This window comes from Nerophis ophidion, linkage group LG22 (genome assembly GCF_033978795.1).
Source record: "Nerophis ophidion isolate RoL-2023_Sa linkage group LG22, RoL_Noph_v1.0, whole genome shotgun sequence".
In the NCBI taxonomy this organism is placed as follows: Eukaryota; Metazoa; Chordata; class Actinopteri; order Syngnathiformes; family Syngnathidae; genus Nerophis; species Nerophis ophidion.
In genome coordinates this window covers 32753075-32778040 of record NC_084632.1, presented here as the reverse complement: position 1 = coordinate 32778040, position 24966 = coordinate 32753075, and the positions used below count along the sequence as shown (strand labels likewise).

The window sequence follows — 24966 nt, the reverse complement described above, 5'->3', positions numbered from 1 at the left end:
GGCATGTGTTGCAATGTTAATATTTCATCATTGATATATAAACTATCAGACTGCGTGGTTGGTAGTAGTGGGTTTCAGTAGGCCTTATAAACGTCCTGGTCGTGGAACTGTGGACCAGCTCTATACTCTCCGCAGGGTTCTTGAGGGTGCATGGGAGTTTGCCCAACCAGTCTACATGTGCTTTGTGGACTTGGAGAAGGCATTCGACCGTGTCCCTCGGGAAGTCCTGTGGGGAGTGCTCAGAGAGTATGGGGCATCGGACTGTCTTATTGTGGCGGTCCGCTCCCTGTACGATCAGTGTCAGAGCTTGGTCCGCATTGCTGGCAGTAAGTCGAACACATTTCCAGTGAGGGTTGGACTCCGCCAAGGCTGTCCTTTGTCACCGATTCTGTTCATAACTTTTATGGACAGAATTTCTAGGCGCAGTCAAGGCGTTGAGGGGTTCCGGTTTGGTAACCGCAGGATTAGGTCTCTGCTTTTTGCAGATGATGTGGTCCTGATGGCTTCATCTGACCGGGATCTTCAGCTCTCGCTGGATCGGTTCGCAGCCGAGTGTGAAGCGACCGGAATGAGAATCAGCACCTCCAAGTCCGAGTCCATGGTTCTCGCCCGGAAAAGGGTGGAATGCCATCTCCGGGTTGGGGAGGAGACCCTGCCCCAAGTGGAGGAGTTCAAGTACCTAGGAGTCTTGTTCACGAGTGAGGGAAGAGTGGATCGTGAGATCGACAGGCGGATCGGTGCGGCGTCTTCAGTAATGCGGACGTTGTACCGATCCGTTGTGGTGAAGAAGGAGCTGAGCCGGAAGGCAAAGCTCTCAATTTACCGGTCGATCTACGTTCCCATCCTCACCTATGGTCATGAGCCTTGGGTCATGACCGAAAGGATAAGATCACGGGTACAAGCGGCCGGAATGAGTTTCCTCCGCCGTGTGGCGGGGCTCTCCCTTAGAGATAGGGTGAGAAGCTCTGCCATCCGGGACGAACTCAAAGTGAAGCCGCTGCTCCTCCACATGGAGAGGAGCCAGATGAGGTGGTTCGGGCATCTGGTCAGGATGCCACCTGAACGCCTCCCTAGGGAGGTGTTTAGGGCATGTCCAACCGGTAGGAGGCCACGGGGAAGACCCAGGACACGTTGGGAAGACTATGTCTCCCGGCTGGCCTGGGAACGCCTCGGGATCCCCCGGGAAGAGCTAGATGAAGTGGCTGGGGAGAGGGAAGTCTGCGTTTCCCTGCTTACACTGTTGCCCCCGCGACCCGACCTCGGATAAGCGGAATGGATGGATGGATGGATGGATATATAAACTGTCAGACTGTGTGGTGGGTAGTAGTGGGTTTCAGTAGGCCTTTAAGAACCACTGCCCTAGTGTGTGAATGTTGTCTGTCTGTCTGTGTTGGCCCTGTGATGAAAGGGCGACTTTTCCAGGGTGTGCACCGCCTTCCGCCCGAATGCTGCTAAGATAGGCTCCAGCAATCCCAAAAGGGACAAGCGGTAGAAAATGTATGGATGGATGGATGGATGGAGTAAAAGCATGTACATTTGTTTAAGGTTGTCTTCTTCCTGCTAGTATTTAGCGTGTGCGCACAGCAGTTTGTGTTTAGTCCAGAGAACCTCCCAATAAGTCAGGCTACAGCCCACGTGACTCGTCACAGGGCTGCGGGGATTGGCTGGGCATGCCTATGACGTCAGCAAACTGCCCTCAACACAACCGCCCCGGCTCCCAAACACACACGCGCGCGCAGCTCTACGCCCCCCCCCCTCTCTCTCTTTCTCTTCTCGGGTTCTTCTCCCCTCCCCGGCTAGCTTCTCCCCCCCGAAGCATCCTCCAGCGAGTGTAGGTTAGAACCGCAGCGGCAGGCCGAGCGACAGCACCATTCATGGATTAAAGCTCGCCCAGCTCTTTATTATCTGCGGCTAGTCCGGCCAGGGCCTCCGCCCCTCCTCTCTCTCTGTTTCTGCTGCATGTCTCCATGTCGGCGCCTTTCTCTTGCTTTGGTTAGTTGACAGGCGACGTCTGTTTTTTTTTTTTATTTCATTTTTTTTAGAGGCTCACGGTTAGCTAGGGCGTTAGCCTCACACACCGAACCTCACTGAGGATCGTTGTAGGTAGAGGAATGCAAATCTGCAACCATGATGGAAGGTAAGGGTTTAGCTCTCTTTTCCTGTAATCCCCCCCTTTATGTCCTTGTCCCCTCAGTCTATATTGGAGGGTTCAAATGTCATAAGCTGTCATGTTGTCTTCAGGAGAAGGCAAACATGGTGACACAAATGGAATATACCTTTTTGGTCTTTTGTTCTCAACGCCACCCCCCTTCTTTTTTGTTTACCACTTCCCTTCTAAAGGATTATTTGAAGGTTTTGTGCAGAGGGGCTTATGTGCCCAGCTGGCTGACTTGTAGGAATTCTCTTTGTGTGGTGTTGTACGACCCTGTGCATGTATACAACATTCACATCAAGTTACATGATGGCATTGCGCCTTCCCATGTTTGGCTCTACATATAGTTGTTATTTTGAGCATTGAGAAGGCAAAGACAAATGAAAGGTGCTCCTTGGTGGCATCACTGAGGGGGAAGGCCGCAGCTGGCATTTAAGTATCACCTCTGAAAGGCCTACTGAAATGAGATTTTCTTATTTAAACGGGGATAGTAGGTCCATTCTATGTGTCATACTTGATCATTTCACGATATTGCCATATTTTTGCTGAAAGGATTTAGTAGAGAACATCGACGATAAAGTTAGCAACTTTTGGTCGCTAATAAAAAAGCCTTGCCTGTACCGTAAGTACGTAGCAGACCATGTGCGTGTGACATCACCGGTTGTAGAGCTCCTCACATCCTCACATTGTTTACAATCATGGCCACCAGCATCTATTTCGATTCGGACCGAGAAAGCGACAATTTCCCCATTAATATGAGCGAGGATGAAAGATAAATAAATGGGTTGTACTTGTGTAGCGCTTTTCTACCTTCAAGGTACTCAAAGCGCTTTGACACTACTTCCACATTTACCCATCCACACACACATTCACACTCTGATGGAGGGAGCTGCCATGCAAGGCCCTAACCAGCACCCATCAGGAGCAAGGGTGAAGTGTCTTGCTCAGGACACAACGGACGTGACGAGGTTGGTATTAGGTGGGGATTGAACCAGTGACCCTCGGGTTGCGCACGGCCACTCACCCACTGCGCCACGCCGTCCCCATATTTTGTGTTTTTTTTGTGACAAAAATAGCATACAACTTAAATCTTTAAAATAATTGTATTGACAGATGGACCTAATGTTGAACTAGAGATTTAAAACGTGAATAATAATTTTAAAAAAATACGGTGGAAAAGGGGTTAGTGCGTCTGCCTCACAATACGAAGTTCCTGCAGTCCTGGGTTCAAATCCAGGCTCGGGATCTTTCTGTGTGGAGTTTGCATGTTCTCCCCGTGAATGCGTGGGTTCCCTCCGGGTACTCCGGCTTCCTCCCACTTCCAAAGACATGCACCTGGGGATAGGTTGATTGGCAACACTAAATTGGCCCTAGTGTGTGAATGTGAGTGTGAATATTGTCTGTCTATCTGTGTTGGCCCTGCGATGAGGTGGCAACTTGTCCAGGGTGTACCCCGCCTTCCGCCCGATTGTTGCTGAGATAGGCGCCAGCGCCCCCCGCGACCCCGAAAGGGAATAAGCGGTAGAAAATGGATGGATGGATGGATGAATAATGACACATTTTTAATATTTTTTTGACTAAAACCCTTTGGGGTCCTTGAGATCAAGCCTGAGTGGAGGCCCACATTTATATTGGTTACACATATATTGTATTGTTTTTTTAAAATATAAAATATCAAAATGGCCCCCACTAGCTTTGAATTTTCAGTGTGCGGTCCTCAGTGGAAAAAGTTTGGACACCCCTGACGTAAGCACGTCCATATATGGTCACGGACACTGAACATGTTGACGCCCACAAGATTCAAGTTGAAGCACCAAAATAAAAGATTTGCATCTAACTTTCAAACGCTCGCAAGAAAAGTTCCTACATTGTTTCATGTTTCGTTTGGTTTTGGAGGCGCGGAGGGGACGTTAGGAAAGAAAGGTCAAAGGTCAGCTGTGGTCAGATTTGTGGATGAGGATAGTAAGAGTGAAGGACTAGAAGGAAAAAAAAAAGACGAGGGCAGTGGGAGCAATTCAGATGTTATTAGACACATTTACTAGGATAATTGTGGAAAATTCCTTATCTGCTTATTGTGTTACTAGTGTTTTAGTGAGATTATATAGTCATACCTGAAAGTCGAAAGGGGTGTGGTGACCGCCAGTGTCTCTGAGGGAAGCCATGGAGGAGCCAAGAAAGTCACAGCTGCCTCTTTGACAGCTGCAGGGGGAACGATACAAGCTCCGCTCATGTTTACGGTAAGAGCCGACTTATTACCACAATTTTCTCACCGAAACCTGCCGGTTGACATGTGGTAGAGAACCATGTTCGCTTGACCGCTCTGTTCCCTATTAAAGCTTCTCAACAAACAAAGAACCACCGCCTGTGTTTGTGTTGCTACAGCTGGCTGCAGTAGACCGCTTTCCACCACCATCTTTCTTCTTTGTAGTCTCCATTATTAATTGAACAAATTGCTAAAGATTCAGCAACACAGATGTCCAGAATACCGTGTAATTATGCGATAAAAACAGGCTACTTTTAGCCGTGATCGGTGCTGGGAGAACATGTCCGCTACCACCGGTGACGTCACGCGCACGCGTCATCATTCCGCGACGTTTTCAACCGGATACCTCGCAGGAAATTTAAAATTGCAATTTAGTAAACTAAACCAGCCGTATTGGCATGTGTTGCAATGTTAATATTTCATCATTGATCTATAAACTATCAGACTGCGTGGTCGGTAGTAGTGGGTTTCAGTAGGCCTTGAAATCTGCTCTATTTACTTTTGTTCTTTGTTCTGTTTTGTTTAGGAATCATGTGAATTTATAGCGCCAAGGTATCTTAAGGCAATTTAGACATGGAGCAGGTCTAAAACGATGTTACTCCTACTGACGTGAACCAACAGAGCAAGGACTTAAGTGACGGAGGCAAGGAAAAACTCAAAACCGAACCCAAGCTCTGTAGGGTGTAGTGTTAAAGTTAAAAAAAAGTTAAAGTACCAATGATAGTCACACACACGCTATGTGGGGTTAAATTAACCTCTGCATTTGACCCATCCCCTTGTTCACCCCCTGGGAGGGGAAGGGAGCAGTGAGCAGCAGCGGTGGCTGCGCCCGGGAAACATTTTGGTGATTTAACCCCCATTCCAACCCTTGATGCTGAGTGCCAAGCAGGGAGGTAATGGGTCCCATTTTTATAGTCTTTGGTTTGACTCGGCCGGGCTTTGAACTCACAACCTACCGATCTCAGGGCGGACACTCTAACCACTGAGCAGGTTGTCCCGATACCAATATTTTAGTACCGATACCAAACTATTTCGGTACTTTTCTAAATAAAAAAAGGGGACCCCAAAAATGTAATTATTAGCTTTATTTTAACAAAAAATCTTACGATACATTAAACATATGTTTTTTATTGGAAGTTTGTCCTTAGATAAAATAGTGAACATACAAGACAACTTGTCTTTTAGTAGTAAACAAACAAAGGCTCCTAATTTAGCTGCTGGCATATGCAGTAACATATTGTGTCATTTATCATTCTATTGTGACTGTGCTGTGAACATTTTGTCTCTGGTACTTGAACACAGCAAGTAGTGTTAGCTTTGTTTTCAAACATTTCTGACTAATTATAATAGATCGATTGATTGAATAATTTATTGGAAGTATGCATAGGATCAGGTAGAGTTTCATGACGTTACAGATTGACTGGTACAAGGTCAACTAAAAGGTGTTGCCCCAAGAAAGCATTAAAAGCATGTCGTGTTTATTAAAAAAAAAAAAATCCTCCGTGTCAGAGTAACGTTTATATTTTTTAGTGTTGCAGCTAAGGCAGGCAAAATCAGCCACTACTTTAAAAGCGATCTCGTGACGAGGAAAGTCAAGAGTCCAGGTGAAACAGAGCAGAGAAATTAACGTAACAGGCAGTTGAAATGTAATAATTCATGGTGGTGACAACATCTGGAAATTTTTGCCCACAGAGAGCTTGAAGGCTGTTTCTAAATCATCTATGAGTGTCTCAAGCAAAAGTGGCCCCACCATACAAGCTCTGAGCCCATCATTGTCTTATGCAATTGCTTAGACCACAGGTGTCAAACTCAAAGCCCGGGGGCCCGATCTGGCCTGCAACATGATTTTACCTGGCCCTCAAACACCTGGAATCGATATGTGTCAATAAAGTACTCAATATTTTCTCACTAAATGTAATGGATTTTTTTCTTTTTGACAAAAATAATATATATACTGCTTGAAATTGCATGCCTTTTTAACTTTAATAGTATCAGCACCTCCAAGTCCGAGTCCATGGTTCTCGCCTGGAAAAGGGTGGAATGCCATTTCCGGGTTGGGGAGGAGACCCTGCCCCAAGTGGAGGAGTTCAAGTACCTAGGAGTCTTGTTCACGAGTGGGGGAAGAGTGGATCGTGAGATCGACAGGCGGATCGGTGCGGCGTCTTCAGTAATGCGGACGTTGTACCGATCCGTTGTGGTGAAGAAGGAGCTGAGCCGGAAGGAAAAGCTCTCAATTTACCGGTCGATTTACGTTCCCATCCTCACCTATGGTCATGAGCTTTGGGTCATGACCGAAAGGATAAGATCACGGGTACAAGCGGCCGAAATGAGTTTCCTCCGCCGTGTGGCGGGGCTCTCCCTTAGAGATAGGGTGAGAAGTTCAGCCATCCGGGAGGAACTCAAAGTAAAGCCGCTGCTCCTTCACATCGAAAGGAGCCAGATGAGGTGGTTCGGGCATCTGGTTAGGATGCCACCCGAACGCCTCCCTAGGTCCAACCGGTAGGAGGCCACGGGGAAGATCCAAGACACGTTGGGAAGACTATGTCTCCCGGCTGGCCTGGGAACGCCTCGGGATCCCCCGGGAAGAGCTAGAGGAAGTGGCTGGGGAGAGGGAAGTCTGGGTTTCCCTACTTAGGCTATTGCCCCCGCGACCCGACCTCGGATAAGCGGAAGAAGATGGATGGATGGATGGATGGAGTATCCATTATTGCATCAAATATTACAGTATATTATACTATCCAAACATTTTTTGTCTAAATAAGAATAAATACCTAAATATCTGCTTGACTTATGATTTTACAGCAAAGTACCCATGAAATTAATACAAATAACAATAAATGTTAGGTTGTTCTTTACAGCATGTTACTGTAAATTGAAAAACAATACAATGTTTTTCAGGATTGTACCACATCTGCCTCAATTTGAGCCAGAAAAACCGTGTCTAAACAATAATGATAATCCGAATCAGACATATTGGCCAAGTGTCACCTCCTTTATGGAAAATAAATTGCATTTCTTAGTATCTTAAGTATCTTGATCAAGTATTATAACTGAAGGATGAGGTTAAATATGTTATACTACGATAGCAAGTCAAGAGCAATCATCCTGATAGCTAAGCTAACCGCTAGATCTATCTTGAACTATACCAATAAAATAATTGTGTAGTAAACGTAAAGAAGTGTAGATGGAAGCAGCTATTACAAGGAAATTAAAAAGTGGGTTAATACGAGTTTGACAGAGGACAATTTGAGAATTGTTGCTGTGTCAGCATTGTCATGGTTAGTACTCGACACGTAAGAGGAGGTTGATTGATGCATATATTGGTGGTGTCGAAAAGCGGTAGAAAATGGATGGATGGATGGACACCAAGGGTAGTGTCAGCATATGATCTACCCTTCAGTGATTAGGTCGATATTTTTACATTCTAAATTTTATTGTTTCTGTTAAGAATTCCATAGATAAAGACGACTTTCAGGGCCAAAAACAAATGATTTAAATGAGTCATAGATAGTTTTTTTTGCATTTGTTTAGGTAATGTGTACCAGTATTGTTGATAGGTTTTCATTGTAGTGAGTCCCCGGGACCCACAGGTACTGATTTGAGTGGGTCCCTGGAAAATTCAATGGGTACCAAATTAAAACAGAATGTGTATTTCTTCATTTATTTCTTATCTTTTTATTTTTCTTGAATTGTAGCTATAAACTCTTTTGATTATGGTAAGGTTTGATATGATATTGGTTATTAGTCCATCCATCCATTTTCTACAGCTTGTCCCTGTCTGGGTCGCGGGTGTGGCTGAAGCCTACATAACGTATATATTAATTTATGTTCAAATTGTATCTCAAATAAAACAAATACAATTCTGAGCATAATACATTTGCAAACGCCGTTCAAAGCATTTTTCATCACCGCATTATGTTTATTTTTACTTGATTACAGCATGTCCCCTAAACATTAAACACTATCGACACAAAAGAGCAAAGCATGCGCGAACACATGATTTGCAATGGTGCAGACTAATGGTGTTGCGGCCGCGATATTTAGCTGACTTTGCTTCACTATATGAAGGGTTTATTATGGTTTGTTTTTCTGATTCGGTTGGTGTCTTACTTCGCACTCACATTCTCAGTTCTAGTGGTTGGAGGGCAGCAACGTGTCAATCTCTGGCTGTGGGCTGTTCATTTGATTTATTTGATAAGGACATTTTCACAATACATATCGCAGAGCTACATTACAAGCTAATGGGACAAAGGCATAGTGGCAACAGGTCAACAATACATTTTAGAGATTCAACTCTATACTATAATTATCGAAAAAATCAAAAACAAAGCTGTGGACAAATGCTACTTTAACCGTGGCTGAAATGCTCATAACTCAAATTATGCAGGCAACTTAATGCATAACAAAAAGCAGAGAGACAGCTCTTATCTCAAATTACTTGTAAGTTAAGGTACCATCCTTGAATGATGGAAGATCGTATCACAAACTTTTTTAACTGAGGTACGTCTTTGCATCATATTGGTGATTTGCTCTGCATAGGAAGTCTTCCATTCTTATTGTTGTTTTTGCCAATTGATGCTATCGCAGAACAATCGGATTGGCCCCCAATTGTTTGTTCTTTAAACCCTTGAACAAGACAAAGTATCCGCATGTTTTCAGTTTTTAAAAGGTTTACTTTAAGTTTTAAAGCTTACTTACCTTCTTGGCCAGATCCGCTACATTTGATAGATTCAAGTGGGCCTACAGCTATCAATTATTTTAGTAATCGAGTAATTTATCGATTTGTTTTTAAAAAAATAATCTAATAATCAGATAAACACACTTTACAGCCTCAATTTGTATTTTAGAGAGAATAGTTAAAATAAATATTTTGTTTTGCTTGCCATAACCTTTATTTGTTTCTAATGCACGTATTCAACATTGAAATTGCACTTTTAAAGAGGAACGGCACTTTTTGGGGGAAATTTGCTTATCGTTCACAGTCCCAATGAGAGACATGAAGACAAAAGTTGTTTTTTTGCATTATCATTTTTTTAAATTGGCTCGTTCTACAGTAAGTGGCTAGCAATGCAGCTATTGGGAGCAATCAATTCTACCTCTAAATCACTTTAAAAATGCATTCAAAAACCGTCATCAATACTTCATTTACGTTCCGTAACCAAGCTGCAGCGACATTGTTATTGTAGGAGTAAACACAGAGGAATTCTTTTTTTTTTCCAGCGTGGTAACACATCGGCATGCTACAACATTAGTTGTAAACTGGCTATGGCAAGAGATAAGATAGCTTCTATGTCACCACCTGAATCGCTTCTGAGTCTGTAATCCACAACACAATGCGATGGGACACCAATCTGTACTGCCTGAAAAACATGAACAACAATCATATTACGGTATCTGTAACGTATTATCCGACATTTTATGTTTTGTTTGTACATAACAAGCTCGACAGCATACGGTTTGTACTGCAGTTGTAATAACAAGCATGATGTTCTGCGTGTATTAGATTAGAAAACACAAGCGTTTGTTTTTGGAAGTAGGAACACATATTTGTTGCTGGAAGTCGGAAGTGCGCTGCTATGGAAACGGAAATATTGTATATGCGCTGAGAAAAGAAGTTCTGGCAATGCTTGAAATGACCAAACTACAAAGGCTTTGAATCTTTGGGCACCACATGATTCAATTAGATTCTTGGGGGTAACGATTCGAATCAGAATTTATTTTCGATTCACAATCAATTTTTTTTTAGTAACATTGGATGTAGGGCCGGGCGATATTGGCTTTTATTAATATCACAATATTTTTATGGCATATTGCGATGTACGATATATATTACGATATTTTGCCTTGGCCTCGAATGAACACTTGATGCATATAATCACAGCAGTATGATGATTTTATGTGTCTACATTAAAACATTCTCCTTCATACTGCATTAATATATGCTACTTTTAAACTTTCATGCAGAAAGGGAAATCACAACTAAGTCAATTGACCAAAACTGCAGTTATTAAATACTTTTCATTCTCTCACGGGTGACTTTTTAAATAAACGAACAAATTAATATTGTTGCTACCTTTTTGTAGTAACACTTCTGCTCCATATTGCTGTTGTCTGCTGAATATCTTCCCACTTGAAGCCAAACCACTGCCAGATGATGGATCCCCTGCTCTTTATTTTGGGCATTTTTGATCAGTTTCGCACCCTCTCTCTGTTGTATTGTCACAAGCTCCCCTCCGCTCCGCTTGAGCCACCTGCCTCAGCTAACGTTAGCCATGCTGCTACCTCTCTGCTCCGCGAGAGCGTATGACGCTAGACGCGCGACAGTATGTGACGTATGTAAGAAGGCGGGCTTGTTTTACGTCTCTCTGAGAAGGAGAGACGAGAAGGAGTGACAAACCCCAGTAATGTAATGCCCGCAGCTAAAAGCAACTGTGTGAGAACATATAATCGAATATTATGATATAGTCATTTTATATATCGCACAGAGACAAACCTACGATATATTGTTTGTATCGATATATCGCCCAGCCCTAATTGGATGCCAATTTTATGATTACCGTATTTCCTTGAATTGCCGCAGGGCATATAGTATGCGCCTGCCTGGAATTACTGCCGGGTCAAAGTCGCTTCCCAAAATAATTAGCGTATGCTTAGTATTACCGCCTGGTCGAACTCGTGACGTCACGAGTGATACTTCTTCTGTCATCATTTTCAAAATGGAGAAGGCTCATTTCAATACCGGTAACTTGAAATCGCATAAAGGGAAGAAGATTAAGAGCTATTCAGTAGGATTTAAGGTCCAAGCTTACATCCCACTCAAATTTTTACTGCATACCTTTGATAAGTGCCAGAGTGAGAAGAGGTTTTAAAATAATTAGCGCATGTTTACTTTTACCGGATGCCTTTGGTAAGCGCAGGAGTGAGAAGAGGTTTTAAATTAATTAGCGCCCCGGCAGCAATTCAAGGAAATACGGTAACTACATTCCTCCAAAAAATAAACAGCTCTGTTTAATTTTTATATTACATAAAAGAAAGCTGGTTTTCTTAAATAAAATACTTTCCAAACATTTGATAAAGTCAAATACAAATAAGACTACAAGAGAAGTATCCAACACTTATCTTTTTGTAAAGTAAATCCGTACAGCAGATATGGGCATCTACATCAAGAATATGATTTGCCTGAGTGGCTGAACAGAACAGATTGATAAAAAAACAAGTAAATAATAATAATAATGATAATAATAAAATATATTTTTGAGTTTTTTTTTAATAGATTAAGAATTGTTACAAATAATGATCGCAAATAATCTGAGTCACCCATACAACGTACGGAAAATATTGTACATATTACATATTGTTATGTACGTGTCTGTTACTACATTGTATATGGACTTGCAGTGTTTTAATAAAATGTTGATGGAGAGTTTTGAAGTTTTTTTTAGAGGGCTTTGAAAGCTATTAGGGTGACTCTCATTAACCACATCTTTCGAGCATTTTTCATCATTAAAGTTGAAGTACCAATGATTTTCACACACACACTAGGTGTGGTGAAGTTTGTCCTCTGCATTTGACCAATCCCCTTGTTCACCCCCTGGGAGGTGAGGAGAGCAGTGAGCAGCAGCGTGGGCCACGCTCGGGAATTATTTGATGATTTATGTGGGCCTACCGAGGATGTCGTAGTGGTTTGTGTTGTGGTTTGTGCAGCCCTTTGAGACACTAGTGATTTAGGGCTATATAAGTAAACATTGATTGATTGATTGATTTAACCCCCAATTCCAACCCTTGATGCTGAGTGCCAAGCAAGGAGGTAATAGCAATAAGCAGGGAGGCCGTGGGTCCCATTTTTTGTAGTCTTTGGTATGACTCGGCCAGGGTTTGAATGCACATCCTACTGATCTCAGGGCGGACACTCTCACCACAAGGCCACTGAGCCGGATCATCTTTCATATCCTAAAAAAAGATGTGTGTTCTTGTATTTCCTAATGATTGTGAATGATAGTCATAATTCCAAAAAAAATGCAGTTCCTCTTATGCATGTGTTCATTAATAATAATAATAATAAACAAAAACAATAAAAAAAACTCTGCTATTAGCTGCCACAATAGATCATGTCACCCACACACTACATCCGTTATGTGCTTTCTATTGCATCGGCTGAGCGTAAACTATGTCTGCATATTTAAAGTTCTGGGCACTCCATGTGTTCCGGAAATGTTTTAATTTTTGTTAGCTGCATTCATTAAAGGATTAATCAAAGCAACAGAATATAAATCAAAGCTTTTTTCTAAATGAATGAATTGATTAACTGTTGCGGCCCTATAGCTTAATGTTGATGAAAAACTATATATGTAAAAGTGAACATCTTAAAGCGGCCTTATTATGCACAAACAAATTTTCTTAAACTTTTCTTACCTATTGCTACCCGCTGTTTTGTATTTGGGATCTGCATAAGTCCCGAAAATTTGAAATCAAACCATAGAGGCCATGTTCAGATATTAATATTGTGTTCCGTCCTACTTCTGCCAAACGAGCTGTTTGGAATTTGCTCCTTTTATGATTTTCATTTTGTTATTAGCCATATTTCCCTGTTGACCTGTAGATTATAACAAATTAAGGCACCTCAGCTATCGTCCACATTATCCAAAGCAGACAGCACACTACTAGACTTGTTGGATACTCTGACTGATCCCCGGACACCACAAAGTCCATAAAATACGTTTTAATCCTCCACAGTCTGAAAGACATGCTCATGTGTTTAGAGTTGAGTGTGACTGGTCAGTAATTATGAAATAATAATGGAATGCCCTTGAATGTTATTTAAATATGCCAACTTTAGGGCACCATGTTGTTTGCCGTTTCAGTTCTTTAAAATAACAAAAACCCCAATTCACACCCTAACACATTGTGCATATATGTGAACATACAAAGTCTGATTAATAATTGTATCATATAATGTTCTATTTTTCTTCTTTTGTTTTGTCCCTTTATTGACCATATTTTTCACAAGCAATTCTTATTGTTTGGCAGCCACTGCATTCAGAGAAGAACAAAAAACTTTGCTTCCTTTTGGATGGCTAGCTCGGGCTTAGCAGGACCTGTGTGTGATTGTGGGATTATAGTCAAGTGTTAAAATTGGAAGCTAATCCTTGGTAGCTTTGCTTTTTAAAGCTTCCTGCCATGGCCTGTATGGGTGTTCATGGGTAACAAATGGGGTTGAAGAGATGGGCTGATTACTTAATGTTGGTTTCAAGGCATCGATTCAATGGTACTTGGATTTACCTGGCAACCTCTTTCCTTTTCAGAAATATGTTTGTTTCATATGAGTGATAAATCCATTCCACATGGAGGTTTGGTCCTCCAAAAATATGAATTTCCCCCATAGCCTGGGTTTCAAGCGTGTTACTTACTCGCTTGCCATGTGGCTGTCCAAAGACTGGGTTCTTACCGCTTGTCTGATTGAACTAAACCAACTTGGATAAACCCTTGGTGCAGCAGAACAGAGGTCAGTGAGGACACACTGCATTAGTCCCTTTTAACTGTCTTAAAATATAAGAACTGAGAGCTTGGTAAACAATCAAAATGTTCATTCACAGGCAGTTTGGGCTTAGAATTTGGAGATGTATCAATCTGTTGCTTTAGAAGCTTTGGAGATTGATCAATCCAGTAATAATCATAATAATAATAATAATGGATTAGATTTATATAGCACATTTCTAGACACTCAAAGCGCTTCACAGAGAAGTGAGAGTCCATCATTCATTCACACATGGTAGTGGTAAGCTACTTTCATATCTACAACTTCCCTGGGGTAAACTGACGGAAACGTGGCTGCCAGTTTGCGCCCACGGCCCCTCCGACTACCACCTATTATTCATTCACCAGTGTGAGCGGCACTGGGCGCAAGGGTGAAGTGTCCTGCCCAAGGACACAACGGCAGCGATTAGGATGTCAAAATGCGGTAATGACAAAAATGTTTTGTCCACAATAATTCAAAGCAATGATAGCTAGTGACGACTTAGATTTAGACAAACTTTATTGCCATCTGGTTTCCTCTGCAATGTGAATATTTAATGTGTTTAGGTACTAAATTTAGAAAAGATTCCCAAAACCAGTGGTGCATCATGTTTGGTTGTTTGTACTTGTACTTGTTTGTACATGTAGATTACACAGTTCATGTTTGAGGTTTGATTTGACCAATGACACACATACTATAATGTAAGTGTTATTATTTCTTTCTACCCAGCTGAAGTAGCTTGTTTATGTGCACATAAATGTAACATATTGACCGGCATGACGTATACTCTATGTCCAGGTCCTGATTCCTGTACATAGACAACCATATCCTCTACCTTAACAGTAATGCTTAGCAAGTCAACCGTCAATATTGACAACAAGCTTTTTACATATGCAGGCCTTGCAGAACCAATATTTTTCATCTTGTACTCTCTCTGATGATGACAAAAGCTCATAAGGAAAGAGTATCGCAAAGTCCCCATCCCATTGTAGTGTGTTTACTCATTATTTAATGTGTCCATAAAACCTATACTATCAGGAACGATAAGGTAGCTTTAAATTAATTTGAAATAATTGTGTGCATCTGTTCAGCAGCACAGATGGAAAACATCAATATTTGGCTTTGACTGGAAACGGCATTATTGATCATGTAAAATTACGATAATTGACCCAGTCGTCAATTATGCCAGTTTTGTTTATTTCAAGTAGTAGAAATAGCTTATCCGGACATTGTCACAGGAGGAAAAGTCTACCGTGGCAGAGTTTGACAATAAGTTGACGGAGACCCAGCTGAACTTTCTCTAAACGAAAAGACAAGTGGGCGAATGGGAAATGTTGCGGTTTGCTTTTGTGTGCACTTTTGTGTGCACTTTTTTTTGCACCGTACTTGTGAATTTATTCAGTGACAAAACAACTCTCTTGAATGAATTGCATTTTGTTTTTAAAGCAGGCACGCCCATTCTCACTGACACACTTGCATAATCACGCACAAGATTCAGGGCCAGATAAACAGACATGCTTGTGTAATACAGCGGCAGCTGGGGAGACAGGTTTACTCTCAAGTGACATCAAACCGCTTCCTTACTACAATATAGTGCACCTACTGTATTGCAAATTTAATCACACCTTGAGTACTTCATTGTTTCAGTTTAATTTGGGATAGGCGATATAGCCTAAAATCTATATCGTCCTTTTAAAAAAAGTATTTTATACAAACAAGCATGCACACAAACTACTTACGGTACTATCTGTATGTGGAACAGTGGAAAATCATTAAAGACAGAATATTTAGAGACACAGAATGAAAGTGGCATAAATAGATTTAATGTTTGTAAAGGATTATAAAGCCATAATCACGGTTTGGTATGTACCCTGGTTTTAAGGTCATGTTTTGATTCATTTTCGGTGCGGTTATGGAACAAATTGCCATACTTAAAAGTTAACATTTTCAACAAAGAGGTTTTTCATCCATTTTCTACCGCTTATTCCCTTTTGGGGTCGCGGGGGGCGCTGGCGCCTATCTCAGCTACAATCGGGCGGAAGGCGGGGTACACCCTGGACAAGTCGCCACCTCATCGCAGGGCCAACACAGATAGACAGACAACATTCACACTCACATTCAAACACTAGGGTCAATTTAGTGTTGCCAATCAACCTATCCCCAGGTGCATGTCTTTGGAAGTGGGAGGAAGCCCACGCATTCACGGGGAGAACATGCAAACTCCACACAGGAAGATCCCGAGCCTGGATTTGAACCCAGGACTGCAGGACCTTCGTATTGTGAGGCAGACTCCTCAGCCACCGTGAAGCCCACAGTTTTTCAAACTGTGGCCTTTCCTTGGCACTCTTGCTCGATACAGATACAGATGCCTGACTATGGGCAATCACACAGGGTAGGGAATTCGTAAGCCTCAATCTGTACTCTGAACCATACCAAAGGTACTGTACCCAATATGTACTGTCGCACCCATTGGTAGTTAAGGTTCCCCATTATCAAGAACTGGATATTTAATTGAACATGAATGAAAAAATAGGTGTGTTGGCACCCCCTCGAAACCTGAAAGGTGAATGCAGTTGGCTAACCACTCCCACAAAACAACTGGAAAAAGGCATTCAATGATTTTGTCCAACACTTCATTGGCCTCATTTTTTCTGCTGTTTGCTACTATACGGTGTACATATTCTTTTCTACATTAATACGTTTTTGTCATCACATTCTTAAAACATAATACAGTCATGAACAATGTCTTCCTATTTGGCATTTTCACATTTGATTTGAGTATGAGTAAATGGGTGAGCAGCCACCCAATGTATTTCTAGTGCATGGCTTTAGAGGAAGACCCAATGCAAACAGATGTCAGTTTCAATCAGCAGATGATGCAACAGCACAGTGATGCAAAAACACAGCTAAAGGAAGAGATTAGAAGCACTTAGATCTATACTGGTTGTGCAGAGAAACCGTGTAATGCTTGTGGGAGGCGACAGTTGCAAAGTGAATAATCTAACATTATTTGAAGAACTCCGCATCTGGTAAAGGTCAAAAGGTTTTTGAGTACTTGTCATATTACATTAAACAAATGATTAGGTTTTTCATAAGCTGATAAAATATAGCATACACCTTGCTTCATTATTCCAGGGGTTAAAAGAAAGGCCATGTATTAAAATGTGTTTCATTATATCTCGGTTTATGAAAACATCTAGTTTCCATTCACATTGTACATTTGGATTTGTGAGGAGAGGTCCCGTCTGTGTGTTGGATACCCAGCAGCTCTCAGATGGGTGATTCACGGAGAATATTTTATTTGCAGGCATCAGCCCCTACATGGAATAGAGCAGCAATTGATTTAAAAGACAGTGAGGAAGACAGATGGAAACTGGAGACTCAGCTGAAGAGGGAACTGTACAGTAATTTAACCAACTCTCATGGCACAGAGTACCTCGTTCTCAGTCTTATTCTAAAACACCCATGAGGGCTAATTAAACACTTAAACTTGGGCGGCTTGTATTGTTGAATTGTCTTTGAGCCACCGTTCTGTCAATATGAGTCAGCTTATTGGTAAAAATGAAGGATTAGATTTGCTGCTTCCTGATTAGACTTGACAGTGGCTTTGTTAGGCATAAATGTGGCCTTTTGTTTGAATACATTCAGTGTTGACAGAATGCTGATGTCTTAACAAGGAGTGAGATGGTGCAAATTAAACTGTTAAAGGACTGTAGGGCTTTACATTGCATGTTTGTGCCTCAGGACCGGAAATCTCAAGGTACCTCACGATATGTGTTACATGGTCAACAACAGTATCTCGCTATGGTGATGGGGTAAACGAAAACATACATTTCGTAGATTATATTTTGCGCCATCATTTAACCAGAGTACAAAAAGCATCAGTGCAAAAACATCCATCCATCCATCCATTTCCTACCGCTTGTCCCTGTCAGGGGGTGATGGAGCCTATCCCAGCTCCACTCAGGCGGAAGGCTGGGGTACACCCTGGACAAGTCGCCACCTCACTCGCAGGGCCAACACAGATAGTGTTGCCAATCAACCGATCCCCAGGTGCATGTCTTTGGAGGTGGGAGGAAGCCGCACTCACAGGGAGAACATGGAAACTCCACACAGAAAGAGCCCAGGGATCGAACCCAGGACCTTCGTATTGTGAGGCACCTGTGATTGTGATTGTTTTTTATATTAATTCTGAAAACATCTTGTGTAGATTAAATTCATAAAGTAGAGAAAAAATGCATGTAAATTGAAGGATCCTTTCTCTTACTAGGTACCTGTGACCCCAATGAGGATAAGCGATATAGAAAACCAATGGATTGTAGGCCTGGGCGATATATCGATTTTATTGATAAATTCAAGTTTTTTGTTGCGGACGATTTAAAAGCGAACAAATTTAATGTTTTTACTCTCTTGCTCAGGTATACATTTTTTCCCCATGAGCTTCTGTAGCCCTCGCCCGGCCGTTACTTGCTTAGTGACGACTCATACACCAGCAAAACATGGCTAATGCGACCAAGAACAAGACGTTTTGTTCCAAACAAAAAAAAAGTGTTGTCACTGCTTTGGATTTGCGTCAACAGGCGTGGAAAAAATGACTTCATTTCGCAAAGTTTCTTCAAAAAAAGTAGCAACACAATAAACTTATTCCAGTATTTAAAACCGCCGCGAGCCGTGTGGGGGAAATCAAATGCAACCCATTACGGGGCGAACAAGACTGCAACAACAACAGACTACACTTTCATTTACGTCCGTAACCTGAATAATAACCAAGCTGTAGTGACATTATTGTAAGAGCAAACACTCAGGTAGTGAAAACGAGGCGACCGTCTGCAGCAGCCCGGTAAAATTTGTTAACACCAGCATGCCAAAGTGATCAACATGGTCATGGAGCTCTGAAAGAATGACATACTTTATTCTTTAACCTATTTTATACTGTATATCATTTTATTACTGAAAGGCCCATTCATACTTGGACGACTTTGCTTGTTGTTTTAAGTTTCTGAACAAGGTAAGCTGTCATTCCCAGCCTAAGTGGCATGTTATTGTGTCTAAATGAATCAAAGCTGAAAGTAAACATATAAATGTTTGTTTTTATTGCAGTTGCTTTGTTGTTGTTGTTGTTGTTGTTACCTCAGTTGTTTTTCATCAAGTAATGTTAAGTTACAAATTTTCCAACTTCATTGTGCATTATGTCCCATTATAATTGTAGTTGCTGCAATTGTCACATTGTGTTTTGTTGTTGTTGCAACTTTCTGTGCGAATAAGACTTTTACAACAAAACCCATGCAAAAGAGAGTGTTAGCATCATCTTAAAAACATAATTAGATGTTTATTTGGATTGATGAACACCTTCCGCCCGAATGCTGCTGAGATAGGCTCTAGCCACCCCGAACGGGACAAGCGGTAGAAAATGGATGGAATAAGTGCTCAATGTTTTTTTCTCAGTAACCTGACATGAGTGTTGATGTTGACATTTTTTCCACCCCTTCTGACATCATTGGTTCTAACTTGGACAACTGTGATTGTGGAAAGATGCAGCATTCTTTTATTCTTACAAACCTATACTCAAGGTATTAACAGGCAGGGGTGGAATTAGTGGTGTGCCTTTACCCAAATGGGAATTCCGGTTATTGGAGAGAAGAGAGGAGGTGTAAACTGTTGAAAGAGAAGGTTTTAAATTCTTTCTAATGTTAACATTTTTCTTTGGCTTACTAGTTTAATTTGACGTGACCTTAATATCAAAACATGGTTTTCCCCTTTATGCTATGCTTTTTTTAATAAGCAGACTCAATTGAGCAATAAAGTCCCCAGACAGTTTTCTGTGCTTCATTTTCTCACTAAGTTAGTCTTGAAGTACTGTATATTTAAGGTAGTACTAACTTATGACGAACTGCCACCCTGATCAATGGGGATTTTATTTTTTTTATGAGAAGGATTTGTAAGACGAGCTGGAAGTATTTGTTATACTTTGTTTTTGTGCTCACACTATTTTATAGCGTAAAAACTTTTTGTATAAATATACATGACAAAAAGAAAATACCGGCAAGTAATTTCAGGGGATGACTTACTTAGGTACATTTAGACCACCCATAACCAAGTACTTAAAAGTCTTAGAATCCTTTTGGTGGAAAGAACCTACCGCATAAAGTCTGTTATATAGGGTTGGGCACCTTTCACATTCAGACTAACACGAAAATAATTTGTATTACCTGGGAATTGATACCGTTACTCAACGGTAGGGATGGGCAGTATGGCCTAAAATCTGCATCGAGATATATATTGCAGCCTACTGCAATAACGATAAACTGTAGATTAGTGGTTCTCAACCTTTTTTCAGTAATGTACCCCCTGTGAAGAATTTTTTAATTCTAGTACCCCCTAATCAGAGCAAAGCATTTTTGGTTAAAAAAAAAAGAGATGAAGAAGTAAAATACAGCACTATGTCATCAGTTTCTGATTTATTAAATTGTCTAACAGTGCAAAATATTGCTCATTTGTAGTGGTCTTTCTTGAACTATTTGGAAAAAAAGATATAAAAATAACTAAAAACTTGTTGAAAAATAAACAAGTGATTCAATTATAAATAAAGATTTCTACACATAGAAGTAATCATCAACTTAAAGTGCCCTCTTTGGGGATTGTAATAGAGATCCATCTGGATTCATGAACTTAATTCTAAACTTTTCCTCACAAAAAAAGAAATCTTTAACATCAATATTTTTGGAACATGTTCACAAAAAATCTAGCTGTCAACACTGAATATTGCATTGTTGCATTTCTTTTCACAGTTTATGAACTTACATTCATATTGTGTTGAAGTATTTTTCAATAAATATGTTTATAAAGGATTTTTGAATTGTTGCTATTTTTAGAATATTTAAAAAAAATCTCACGTACCCCTTGGCATACCTTCAAGTACCCCTAGGGGTACGTGTACCCCCATTTGAGAACCACTGCTGTAGATCACAATATACTATTCGGTGTGCCTTTGGACTGAATTATTTCAAAATCTGTTCTTAATTTTTGTGTGACTTATTTTATATTAAAAACGACTAGCCACAACTCTAGCATATTTTTCTGGTGTTATTATGGAATGAACATGTGTTTAGAGACTCCACTTCTGTCCCTAGATGTCCCCGACGAAAAGTAAGTTGCAGCGAGCATGACGTTACACTTGTTACACTTTTGCTGCAGTTGGACTTTCTTTTCTTGAAAATCACCACTGTCGTCTTAATACAGTATTTGCACATTTGGGGCGACATGGCGTAGTGGGTAGAGCGGCCGTGCCAGAAACCTGAGGGCTGCAAGTTCGCTCCCCGCCTATTGACATCCAAATCGCTGCCGTTGTGTCTTTGGGCAGGACACTTCACCCTTGCCCCCGTTGCCGCTCACACTGGAGAATGAATGATGAATAAATGATAAGTGGTGGTCGGAGGGGCCGTAGGCGCAAACTGGCAGCCACGCTTCCGTCAGTCTTTGGCTACAGATGTAGCTTACCACCACCAGGTGTGAATGAATGATGGGTTCCCACTTCTCTGTGAGCGCTTTGAGCATCTAATAATAGAAATAGGGAAACTATGGCTCTAGAGCCAGATTTGGCTCTTTTGATGACTGCACCTGGCTCTCAGATAAATCTTAGCTGACATTGCTTAACACAGTAAGTAATGAATAATTCCGCTGGTAATCACAGTGTCAAAAATAATGTTCAAAATATAAAACATTCTCATGCATTTTAATCCATCCATCCGGTTTCTACCGCACCTGTTCAAGAAGTCGCATTAATGGTAAGAAGTATTTTATTTATTGTTGGTTAGCTTCAGAATAACAATGTTATTAAAAAGAATAAGAGAATTATACTCTAAAAATATTGGTCTTACTTAAAAATGCACACATTTAGTTGTATTCAGTCTTGAAAAAATATTATATGGCTCTCACGGAAATACTTTTTAAAATATTTGGCTTGTATGGCTCTCTTAGCCAAAAAAGTTCCCGACCCCTGCTCTAGACAATTTTGTGCGTCTTGTTTACTTAATCACAACATCCAGTTTCGGCAGCACTGTTTGGTGATTAAAGTCTTTTTTCGGTGCCAAATTTTCGGTGCATCACAAATCAATAGTGCATACATAAAAGGCTATAAATGTTAGGACTGTCAATTGATTACTTTTTTAATAATCTATGACTAATCATAATTAATCTCAAATTATTACTCGCTTGCATATTTAAAATTTGCTGAAGAAAATACCACTATTTGGACACAAATGCAATTTTGTTGTCAGAATGTAATCAAAGCACATATTTAAAACATTTTAATCCAATGCAAATCATTAATTGGCTTAATATAACTTAGTGACAGTAAGTAAAGTATGAATTAAGGGCACATTTTGAAAGTATTTTTAATGATTTGGCAAACAAGGTACAGATAGTAAACACAAAACAACTTTACATAGTACAGTATTTATATCTGCAATTATTCTCATTAAAAATAGAAAAAGACACATTATAGAAAGAAAGTTTATTCATTTATATATTTTTTTTATATTTTATTAAATCGCGTGTGTGCCCAAACATACATTGTTTCCCTAAATCACACTAAAATGGACTTTCTCCTTCATTTGATTGATGCTATTTCAGGCCAACGGATGATGATTCTAGTCATCAAGTACACGTTTGTACTACATTTTTTTCGTTAATCTTTTTTCGGTGTTTGTTTTTTGTTTGTCAACAGTTACTCACATCACATTCGACCTTCTATGATGTCATTCTTGCGCCAACGCAGGCATTAGAAGTCAACAAATATTACAACTGTTATATTACTTTCATATAAATAAACAGGAGTGCAGTAATATTTAATAAAAGAGCAAGTGAAACCAACTTTTGCTTTGTTTGCTCCATGAACGCTGCTATGCAGTCAGCATGTGTTAAGTCCCATCATGGCGCCATAAGTGGTTCTAGAGATTTGTCGTGTTGCCATTGTGTTTTACGTATCCTACAAACAGTGAGTGACTTACTAAGAACATATATGTCTTTGCAAAAGCCCAAGTGTTTCAACACAGTGGATCGCAATGGTTTCTTGTTCATTTCTCGTTCGCCTACTTTTCTTCAGATGTGTTTTGATAGTGTGTGGCCATGACGTCACAGACGGGCAACAAACTCACGTAATGTTTACCGTCTTAATTTATTTAAAAGTGCCAAAAACAACTTCAAATAAAGTCTACCTTTCTTAAAGCCAATGTTTTCCTTTCTAGTATTGAAACATTCAATAAATTACCTTTTTAAAACCATGTTAAATTGATATATATCTTCTGAAAGGCCAACTAGTAGAGCACAGAGCGATATATTTGAATCTTACGAATATATATCGATCAATCGTTACACCCCTCTTTTTTTCACTGTAGAAACAGACAACAAAGCTATATTCTATTTTACTCTGTCCTAATTGGTAAAAACAAAGACTGGTTGTCTACCGGCATCATTTTCATGATAAAACCACATCCCGTCTATCTTTCGGGTTTTTGCAATTTTCAAATGCTGCTGGCTTTTGTGCGGTTTCTTCAGCAGCAGGTGTCTTCTTGGGCTATCAATATACAGTAGTAGCGATGCTGACGTTTCTGGTGTGTAAATTTAGGTCTGATGTGTTGAAGCTCGAAATTTTTTATGTCAGTACCGGTGATGTCACCTTAATGAAGCTTTGTATTTTTTTAATGGTCATTGGAACTATGTTTGTTATTATCAGATTTTTTGGTGTCTAACATAATTCTTCATATACAACCGATATTATTTATACACTCCTGAATGTTATTTACCGCTATATTTTTCCCATTTTATTGTCAAACGGGATTCATTATATAACAAGATTAGTAACTGTGTGTATCACATAGTATCTTACCCACTAGAATGCCTAAATGCAAAAAAATCCCTAAAACACTGCATTTCCTTAAATTTTCACCAATATTTTGTAGACTTAAGTTACAAGACTATTTTGAACAACTGATTTACGGTTAATTATTTGGTACTTACTGCCTCCATTGAAAATTATATTTAAATTGTTTTTACATTTACATTATTATTACCATGGCAAGTGCACAGATGGATGCATCATGCTCTGGCATTTTCAAATATCTTGTGTTCATCTCCATAGAAACATTTGTTAAGCTGGTATATGGATTCTGGCCCTGACCCACTTCCCTTAACAGTGGATGATGATGATGTTGAATGAAACAGTTACTTTACCCCAAAAGGGACACTAACAACGGAGCTGGCATGTATTGTCGGTTTTTATTTACATATTTGAGTCTGCAATAAATGCAAGCTTTCAGGGTAGCCACCTGCAGTGTACAGCCAATGCCTATTTTTAGCCTTAACAAGGAAAAAACCCTCAAATCGGTATTGTTTCTTTGTTATTTCTCTGCAAGTTACACACAAGCACTCGCATTAAAAGCACATATGGAAAACACATATTTCTACTGCAGATGGTGCTGGTTATCAGGAAGACATGGGGTTTAGGTTGTGTCCTTAAAGGTTTAGGTTTCATTGGGGTTGATATTAGCATTGATCTTATTTGAAAAAAATATCAGTCAATCAATTTGTTGTCCATACTGCTTTAGCTCTGCAGGGTTATCCAGAACAGGAGGCTCCACACACAAACATGCGCATAGATTTAAGAAGTATATTGATGTTTGCTTTGTCGGGTTGTTTTGCTCAAAGCATTCACAGCAGGATGTCCAACCAGAAAAACTATGTTGATCTGTTGACAGGCAAGTAGTGTGTGATATATAGTTGCAGAATTTAAGAAGTTAACTTATGTGTCAGCTATTAGTCACCAACTGGGATTAACATTGTGCCTGCAAAATGTGATTAACTTTTCAACGTTGTCTCTTTCTGTAAAATGTCACTTAAGTCTCCTGGTTTACTAGTATTCACACTTGTTTATCAGTAGAACCAGATGCTTGTTTTTTTTACACAGCCTGCTTCAGGGCTTAGTCGCCAATAAATTCCATGGCAGTGCCCTCAAGGTATGTTCATCTGCGATGTTCCCTG

At 40.3% G+C, this 24966-nt stretch overlaps 1 protein-coding gene across 16 annotated transcripts in view; it reads left to right on the top strand.

Moving 5' to 3' along the window:
- Positions 1 to 1746: 1746 nt before the first annotated feature.
- sgip1a (SH3GL interacting endocytic adaptor 1a) overlaps positions 1747 to 24966 on the top strand; it is an 80095-nt gene continuing 56875 nt past the window's right edge. For 11 of the 16 annotated variants that reach the window (XM_061883732.1, XM_061883722.1, XM_061883723.1 and 8 more), the window contains exon 1: positions 1747 to 2137. In XM_061883732.1, coding sequence (XP_061739716.1) covers positions 2128 to 2137 — 10 coding nt within the window. In that variant the 5' untranslated portion in view covers positions 1747 to 2127. The remainder of the gene's footprint in view (positions 2138 to 24966) is intronic. The other 5 variants (XM_061883733.1, XM_061883736.1, XM_061883728.1 and 2 more) reach the window with 1 other exon arrangement.